This window comes from Perissodus microlepis, chromosome 6, assembly GCF_051167445.1.
Source record: "Perissodus microlepis isolate ML-2025 ecotype Zambia chromosome 6, ASM5116744v1, whole genome shotgun sequence".
NCBI lineage: Eukaryota > Metazoa > Chordata > Actinopteri > Cichliformes > Cichlidae > Perissodus > Perissodus microlepis.
In genome coordinates this window covers 19,814,553-19,824,123 of record NC_140466.1, presented here as the reverse complement: position 1 = coordinate 19,824,123, position 9,571 = coordinate 19,814,553, and the positions used below count along the sequence as shown (strand labels likewise).

General features: G+C 40.5%; 1 protein-coding gene across 2 annotated transcripts; it reads left to right on the top strand.

Annotated features, from left to right (window-relative positions):
• Positions 1 to 697: 697 nt before the first annotated feature.
• Positions 698 to 7,242, top strand: ankrd49 (ankyrin repeat domain 49). Of its 2 annotated transcripts, none has more exons than XM_084931378.1 (3): positions 698 to 921; positions 3,413 to 3,631; positions 5,748 to 7,242. In XM_084931378.1, exons 2-3 carry the CDS (start codon positions 3,419 to 3,421, stop codon positions 6,222 to 6,224), a joined length of 690 nt encoding a protein of 229 aa, XP_084787504.1. In that variant the 5' UTR covers positions 698 to 921; positions 3,413 to 3,418; the 3' UTR covers positions 6,225 to 7,242. The 2 variants fall into 2 exon arrangements, with proteins under 2 accessions (XP_084787504.1, XP_084787503.1); XM_084931377.1 differs by having other exon boundaries at positions 3,410 to 3,631.
• The last annotated feature ends 2,329 nt before the right edge of the window (positions 7,243 to 9,571 follow it).

Sequence of the window (9,571 nt, the reverse complement as noted above, 5' to 3'; positions counted from 1 at the left end):
TTCACGATCTTCCTGGCCTTGGTCCAGCACCGCCTGCTGTAGATTGAGTGCAGGTCAGGGAGCTCGGAGCGGATTACCAGAAAGATTACCAGAAAGTCTCACTCCTTTAAAAAAAAAACCCACAAAGATGTCAGGCGGCTCAATCCGATCACTCTACACTATAGATACAAATGCTGGTATTGGTAACAGATCAGTGCCAGCACGACTGGATCAATACTTTATTTCTGTCCTCTAAGTTTGGTATGTAGCCCACTAAATTGTGTTTAAAAAAAAATTTTTTTTAGTTGACTGCCATAAAATACATTTTCAAAATAAATCAAAAGCAGGTTTGTTTTTATTAGCAAATTATTGTGAAAACTAAAACTCAGTGATTTAGTGATCAGAATTTGCAAACTAATCATAATTCATCTCATAAATCATGGCACACTGCTCTCCCCTACATTAGCTACCTTTTTAAGTTTAAAAGTATCGATATCGGTATGTTCAACACTTCCTCCGTGTTCACTACTAACTGTTTAATAAATCTGTATTTATAACACCGGCACCAATTTTTCTGCCAGACGGAAGCAGCAGTTTTACTACCAGATGTCGAATAAAAGAAGAAGTAACCCTCCGCGAGCGTTTGTGGGTAATGGAGTCTTTCAATTGCGTGCCTGCTTGGCGCTAACTAGGCGAAGAACTACATATCCCGCTTGTCTCCACTGCAGCGTGTTTTTGTGTGGACGAGGTGAAACGTACTTCGCTTTGCTTTTCAATGCTAGCAGTTAGAGCAGTTACACTCGTCTCTGTGAGCGGTGTTTGAAGAGAGTTGCTTCACAGATAGTGGACGTCAAAACACGGCTACCATACGTCACGGTGCGGAATGTCAACAACGGTTTGAACAGCCTACGATCACAACGGCATCTGGCGGAACAGTTTCAGGTGTGTAAGTGTGATTTAAATGTCGTGAACTGCTTGTAAAATTAATCTAACTCCTCTGTTTCACTCATAGTCACTTGGATGAGTGACGAAACGTTTCTCCCACTGAAAACGCTCCGTCCAGATGGACAGAATCAACATTTGGAGGTCTTCTAATAAAGTTGTCATGTTCATTTTTAAGTGAACATTTCTCAAGGAATAGGGTAGTTGTCAGGTCATTTAGGACCACTTAAAGATGTTTTATTTTCATTGACTTGCATTACAGCTCCAGTTCTAAACCCTACATTATTTTGCTTTACATTTGAGCATGAATAAAGACTTAATGCTGAAGAAGCATTGATGAAGATAATACATTTTTAATGTACATGAGTCAGGTTAACAGGGCTTTTTTTCTTTAGCATTTACAGTCAAGTGAAACGATGAGCAGATTTTAATACTATACAAAGGTAACCCGAGTAAATACAAAATGCAGTATGTAAGTGGTGATTTCATTTATTAAGGGCAAAAGTTATAAAAACCGCACCAGCCACTGTCAAAATGTAATTCCCCACCTTGTTAAGTCACAAATTCAATGCCATTAATCACTTTTTTTTTGGAAAGCTAGCCATGCAAAGACCTGGTTACTGTTGGACCTCTTCAGTTATGAAATATGTAAATAGAACCTGTTTTTCAAAGTGAAGTAGATTTAAAGATCTCTAAAAGCAACACGTCATGCCACAATCTAAAGAAAGTCGAGAACTCCTGAGAAACAATTTCTCATCTATCAGTCTGGAAATTATTACAAAGATATTTCCAAGGTTTTGGACTCCAGCAAACTGCTGTGAGAGGTACTGTCTAGAAATGACCAGCTTCACCACTGAACTTTTCCAGGAGGGGCCAGCTTACCAAAATTCCTCCAAGAACACATCAACGACTTATCCAGGAGGTTGCAAAACAACAAACAGGCAAAAACCACTGCTGACCAAAAGGAACACGACGACTTGTCTCACATTTGCCCAAAAACATCTTGATGATGCCTTAGACTTTTGGGAAAATATTCCATGGACTGAGTCAAAAGTTTCATAAAAAGAGCATCGTAGCAACAGTCAAGCATGGTGGTGGTAGTGTAATGGTCTGGGGCTGCTTTGCGGCTTCAGGATCAGGATGACTTGTCGTAACTGATGCAACCATGAATTCTGCTTTCTACCAGAAAATTCTGAAGGAGAATGTCTGATTTGCAGTCCACTTCTTAACGGCTCCAAAACAAAAATGTTTGGAGTGACCTAGTCAAAAAAAACACACCCGATGCCTCTTAAAGTCACCTTTCTCTGCACCTCTGGACCGTTTCCAGTGCAGTTTTCTGGAAATCCCTTTCACTCTCCTCAATCCTGAGTGTCACTAATGATGAGAGCGGAGCCTCATGCTACAACCGGGTGACCAAACAGAAGTTTCCCAGGATGAGTTCCCAACATCAAAGCCTGAAGATAAGCCCCCTGAACAGGAGCATGTTTGTTTTTGTTCTGACACTTACAGTATTCTGCACTGAGAGTCCACCCACAACAGTTACACTGTCAAACCAGGGTTGTGCGCTAACATCCTGAGCCACCCAAACTCATCAGATTTCTTGTCCTAACCCTATTTTAATAGGCAGCAATCACTTAAAGCTTTACGATTCACACCTTGTAAAATTAAACATTGTTTTTACTTTGATACAATTATAATTTTCATCACTTCCCTTTCAGTAATTTTTCAGTTAATTATTTTTTAACCACTGAGATTAGTCAGCTTTGTCCTACCCGAGAGATTTAATTCAGACTGACATAAAAGGGAGAAAGGGAAAAAAATAGCTAAAAACCTGATGCGAGAATGTCTGATGATAACAAAAATGACGATAAAATGGTTTCTGTTGTAAAGTCTGCCAGTCAATTAACCATTCTGATATTGCAAACTAGGAATAATGGAATGACAGCTCACATTTGAGGAACTTGAAAGGTCTATATTTGACAATTTCCAGTTACCAAAATAGGTTTTAATTATTTTTCTACTCATTAATTCCCTCATTGTGTCAGTGCTGCAGCTAAGAAAGAATCTGACGGGAACAACAGATGTGATGGCTTATTGTTTGTCTACTCTTAAAGGTGCGAATATCAAATTTAAGAAGCAACAGAACAAAAATAATTATGAAACCATCTGTGCATGCCAGATTCTTCTATAATGACTGTTTGTCAGCAGTGAGGTTGCCCGAGCACGGCAGCTGGATATGTTTCTGTAATCCTAATGATGCTGGACATTTTTTATCCAATGCGGTCTATAAAGAACTGGGGGAAATAAATGAGCCACTAGGCTTTAGGTCGTTGCACACTTACATTTTAAAGATCTGGTAGATCATATCTTACACAAACACTAGGTAGAAATTAATTGATTCTTTGGGTGGCTCACTGGTGTTTGTGTCTACTTCAACCTTAACACGAGGAACAAACTAATAACTCTGACGTGTCTTCTCTGTCCAAAGCAGCGACTGATGGAGTTTCCAGAAGATTTTAACCAGCTCGAGCTTCTCGACACACACGGGCACCTGATCCCCCGAGGGTCTGGCAGCGTGTGGACCGGAAGCAAGGACGATGAAGAAGAGCCAGAGGAGAGGGAGCACAGTGAGGAGTGGTATCTGGAAAAGGAGGAAGCTCTCAAAGATGAACCCAACGAGCTCATTCTGTGGGCGGCGGAAAACAATCGCGTAAGTCCAGTTTTGTTTTCAGATTAGGGGTGAGCGGTAGAGCTTTAAAATAATATCATTATTATTATTTCAAGGAAATTTGTGAAAATGATATTATGTATGGGGAAAAATATTTTCCATCCTTGTTTTACAGTGAGCTACTGTCATTGCTGACAGGCTACCTAATTTGAAGTGTGAATCTATTGAAACAAAGTGCCAGTTTTTCCTGGTGCCAACTGGTACCAATTCCCTTCTGGCTTCATCTTTGTTTTTGCAGCGTTTAAAAAAAAAAAGAAAAAAGAAAAGAAAAGAAATGTTTAGTTGTTTTGCTTCTCATTTCCTTCCTTCACCACGTGAACTACAGTAGAACCCAAAGGAAGGAGATAATATCCTCGTTTATATTGTAGCCTGAATAGTTAAACTTTGAGTTTTTCTTCCATCTGTTGCAGCACAAACGGTATCATTAGTCATTCAGGTCTTTAAACCGAAACATGGTTTGATTTTCATCCTTTGGGCATCCAGTTTTTTTAACCATCTATCAACATGAACATCTTGTGCTGCTGCAGTTTAGTTCACTTTTGTCAACTACTGTAGGTTTTTTTTTTTTTTTTAACATATATATATTTTTGCCACAGACCAGAATCTGTGGTAGTTTAAGATGAATTTTACCCGTTTTGATCCCAACTCTCTGTAGATGACCTTTACTTAACTAAAGATACCAAACTTATACAAAGTTCACCTAAATACGCTGCAGTCTCAGAAGTGACCAGGAAATGAGTTAACACTATTATTGTACCGAGATTAAACGGCTGTCGCAGTACAGCTTCTTCTGCAAATGACTTTTTCCTGTCGTGAAAATGGCGACAGCAGCTTTCTCAACATAATACCACAAAAATACATTTTTCCCTTTGCTGTCATCTTAAAAGCAGCACTTTGCTCCCCCCCCCCCCACACACACACACACACTCCTGCCCTCTTCCCCGTCATCTTCCTCTTTGCAGTCAGCAGCTGCGAGCGGATCAGTCTGTTCTTTTTCCTTCTTTGTCACTGGTTTTCTCTGTAAGATACTGAGTTATCCAATGTAGCATCTGCTGCTGACTATTTGTTGACTGTTTTAAAACAGTAAAACTACACCTCTGGAAACCTAAGTTATTTTAAAGCATGAGCTGTTTTATTTTAAAGGTCACTGGGAAATGAAGACTGAAGGTATAGAGCCGCCGGTCTTTGCTGTTGCTGATGTCTCCCCTAAATTTTAGTTCAGGATACACTGACTGCCATGTCTAGTTACTGCAATTTCTCAGCCAAGCATCCCTCTTGGTCAATTACTAGACACTATTTATTCAAGTTTGAATTAAAGTCCTGGGGGCACACACTGGGAAAAAAAATCACAGCACAAGCTGATGCTTTATGAATTTCAAACCAGTCATGACCTTTGAGTCTTCATCTCAGGATAGAAGCAGAGCTGAATAAATAATAATTACAGCATTTAGGGACACAAATTGAAGTCGCTGCATTAAAGTCAAATGTTTGTCAAACAAATATTTTCCCCGACAGATCTCTGGCCTGCTGCGAGATCTAAGCAGCAACTAACAGTAACTGCATAAAATTCCTACTGGCTGAAGCTGGACATCATCCAAGTGTGAGGGTAGAGCAATGGCAAAACTAATCAGCTTCGTATGTTCACTTTATTTTTACACCTCACCTTTAAGGATAAATACAAAGATAAAAGTTTCATCATATGCATCCTTTATTTTGGCAGATTTTTGTTCTAATCCCACAGAGACGTTGACCACACGCAGGATGGTTTGTGGTATCCTTTAATTTGTTTCCACTTGAGAAGATTAAATAGTGTAAATAAATAGTCTTGAATGTTGATTTTTTTTTTTTTAAATGATTATTTCTTCTAGTTAAAATTAGTCCGAAAATCAAACTGCTGCATGAGGTCCTTTGACAGCTTTTGGTGCCTTTACCGCAAAGTAAAAAATAAATGAAGGTGCTTATGTGACTATTTAAAGTTTGCATGAAGCACAAATGGAGCCGACCTTGTGATCAATGTTGCAGAAATGAAGTTTTATTTGAGAAAAAGCAGCTCAAATGAAACGTTTTCTTACAATCACTTTATGCGGTTTTCTTTCAGCTTGCCACAGTCCACAGTTTGTTAGCTGCTGATCCTTTGCTGGTGCACTGCTGTGATGAAGATGGTTACACTCCCCTGCACCGTGCAGCATACAGCGGTCACATCGAAGTCGTCTGTGCTCTGCTTGCCGGCGGCTCTAAGGTCAACCCCCGCACCATCGACGGCTGGACTCCCCTTCACAGCGCTTGCCGCTGGAGCCGCGTTTCTGTGGCGAGTTGTCTCCTGCAGCACGGAGCGGAACTGAACGCCCAGACCAACGGTGGACTCACACCATTACATCTCGCTGCTTCATACACAAGCTTCTCAAAAACAGACTCCAGACACACCTTAGAGCTGCTGCTCTCTCAGCGCCATCTGAAGCCGGGGCTCCGCAGCAGCAGCGGGGAGACTGCCGGAGAGGTGGCTCGACGTAGTGGGCCCCATCACTTTATGTTTGAGATGGTGGAAGACTATGTGAATGTGGTGCCCATCTCATGAACAAAAGCACAGGCCCACACAGGCTTTCACATTAGCTGTCACTTGAAAAAATGTATAAAAATGGAATCCTACACATTAATTAAAATGCTCTTGCATTCTAGTGTTTGAAGCAGCATTGATGTCTTGTTCATGGTCAGGTTTCCTTTTGAAGCAACATAATAAACGTGAATGTCAAATCTCCAATTTATCTTCTTTACAATTAGATTGAAAGTTTCTTCTCTTTTATTCTGCAATAGACCACAGGTTAAAAAAAGGTCTGCCTTAAACCTGAAATTGCAGGTTTTCTGAGGAGCTGAAAAGATGCTGTGATAAGATTCAAGCTGTGTTTCTGAGTGCCAATTGTTCAGTGACATTTCGATATTAGAAATTCAAAGCTTTATATATGAGTAGTTATTTTAGTATCTACCTATTAACTAAAAGTCTTTTTCAACCTTGAAAGGTTTTCTTTGGATTTGTGTAGGGCCTAACTTTTAGGCCACTTTAGCCACTTTATTTGTTACTCGAGTAGGCTCTGGCACTCAAACGATGCTCACTTGGTACTGTGGTGCCCAAAATGTGCCAAGTAAATATAACCCACACCATTACAACACCACTACTAGCCTGAAACACTGATTAAAGGTAGGATGGATGAGACTTATCAGATCAGGCAATGTTTTTTTTATTTTCTATTGTCCAGTTATAGTGAACTTGTTGTGTAGCCTCAATTTCCTGTTCTTAGCTGACAGAGATGGCATCCAGGTTGGTCTTCTGCTGCTATAGCCCATCTGCTTTAAGGTTTGACATGTTTTAAGAGATGCTTTTCTGCATAACTTGGTTGTAACTTGTGCTTATTAGTGAATATTCATACTGATCTTCTTTTGGCCTCACAGTGGATTTATGTCTGTGCTTGTATGGCTAAACCTCAGTGCAGTGTTTGATACTGTTGACAATACTTTATTATAGGAATTAGAGCATGCCATAGATAGTGCACTGCTGTGATTTGAATCATATCTAATAAACGCCAATGTGTTAATGTAAATGGGAAGTCCACAGGGTTCTAGGATTCTGCTGACATTATATATGGTTCCCTTAGGCCAGGGGTCCCCAATCCCAGTCCACGAGGGCCGGTGTCCCTGCAGGTTTTAGATGTGGCCTTGATCCATCACAGCTGATTTAAATGGATAAATTACCTTCTCAACATGTCTTGATGTTCTCCAGAGGCCTGGTAATGAACTAATCATGTGATTCAGGTGTGTTGACCCAGGGTGAGATCTAAAACCTGCAGGGACTGGGATTGGGGACCCCTGCCTTAGGCAATATCATTAGCATGCATTTTTATTGGTTTGCAGATGATACCCAGGTTTATCTATGAAGTCGGAAGTCAGGTAACACACACCAATTAGTTAAACTGCAGGAACATCTTAAAGACATAAAGACCTGGATGACCTCTAATTTCCAGCTTGTAAATCCAGATTGTTACAGAACACGGAGTGTTCAGGTAACAGGACCCCAAAGCAGACTCAGCACACCGCAGCTCAGAACTAGGTACAAGTTTTTATTGAACTGAAGAATCTTTTAACAACGCTAAGGAAACGAAAAACTAAGGAAACGAGGAGCGTGGAGCCCAGGAGCACCGTAATCGGGACCGTGGGGAAACTGCAACAGAAAGGGGAGACACAGTTAACAGCACGCAGGTTGTCAAGAAATGAACAGCTAGACTTCATAAGTTGCCGAGGCTTACAGGTAGAGCAGGACTGTGGAGCTTGGAGGGGAGAGGTGCCTGTGAAGGGAATCCGAGGGAGGGAGGGAGGGAGGGAGGCCACAGGCTTCCACGCCAAATGCTGGTCACACTGGGAGGAGACTTACGGACTGGCGAGGAGAAGCTGTCAGAGCTGGCTGAAGTAGTCCTCCGGTGATTGCCTCAGATGAGATGCAGGTGGTTTGGAGGCGGCCCAGCCCGAGGGTGTGGCCACCGTAGCCTCCCACGGCTCCCTGGATGCCGAGCCATGGGCCGTGATACAGATAAAACTGAGCGACTGTTATTGTGATTTGGTGCTGTCTAGTTGAACTGATTTTAATTTTTGAGTTCCCATTGAGTTAATATTTGATTTACTGTTGGCCTTCCTGTCAGCTCAAAGCAGTCTAGTTATGCTCTGACCTCTGGCATCAACAGTTAAAGTAAGGTAGTTTAAACATGCTGTGTGCAACATAGGTCGCAACTAGAATATTTTTATTTTCAGTTACTGCTAAATATTAAAGTTTTTAATAATAGCTTCTTACTTTGTCTGACAAGGTTTTACAGATCATCTTCTCTGCATGCTTTTACTCAGGCAATGACCATTAAAAGGAACTCCGGCTATTAAGACATGTTTGTGTTAAAATATGTATGTGCTTTCAATAATATATATGTGGTATTAAAATACGGCAAATGTTTTCCTTTTAAGCACATTTTATATATAACCGATTTACAAGTAGGCCGCCATTGTTATTTACTTCTCAATGCACTCTGGGTAGTGACATCATACAGTTGCACCGCATCACAGTTTGAACCAGAACAAACTGAGAGAGAGGATGAAAATAGTCAACCAGTACTTAGTTTAGATGAAGATGAAAACAATCTGTCACACGAGGACGCGAGAGTGAGGGAAAACTACTGGTGTCTATGGGGCTGCTGCCTGCCAATGGCAATGGCGACTGAGTGTGTTTGTTGTAAAGAGCTCAATTTTATGGCAGCAGCTATCCATGGTATCACATAACAGCATGATAAAAACATTAATAGAATTCAAATTTTTATTATACAGTGAAATTACAATATCGTTATTTTTACAGATATTCCATGCAACACAATGCACCAAAACTTTGAAGCCGTATGTCTTAATCCAGTTCTTTGGGCAGCCCTTGTTAGCCTCCATGACCAGTATAGCACTGGTCTACCAAGTCGTAACTAGGTCACTAATAGGCAAGTTAATTAATACCAATTAACTTATATAGCAGATCACAATGCTACACCATAAAAAACAAAACAGCTGAACGAAAGCGCCTATACTGCCGACAACCACATGTCATCGTCCCAGAATGCATTGTGTGCGAAAAAAACATGGTCGTTCCCACGGCTCCAAAATAATTTTAAACAACAAAGATTTAATGAATAACAAAAAAAAATTTAGTTATTCTCAAGTATGTTTTTATGTAGTGGAGATAATTTGTAACATATTTAGAGTAACTTGTCAGGGTTCCTTTTAAACCACATACAACCATAACAAAGCTGTGAGAAAGGTTAAAAAACCAATACAGACTTAAGCTGTCAGCTATCACTGAGTATCTGTGCTGACACCAAATTCTTGTGTCAGGAGTTAAAAAGCATCACG

What these genes read in the sequence shown, in the direction of transcription:
- ankrd49 (XM_084931378.1), top strand. Translation starts at nt 3,419, where the DNA reads ATGGAGTTTCCAGAAGATTTTAACCAGCTCGAGCTTCTCGACACACAC. An exon ending in GGGCGGCGGAAAACAATCGC is followed by an intron (nt 3,632 to 5,747) that starts GTAAGTCCAGTT and finishes GTTTTCTTTCAG; the next exon opens with CTTGCCACAGTCCACAGTTT.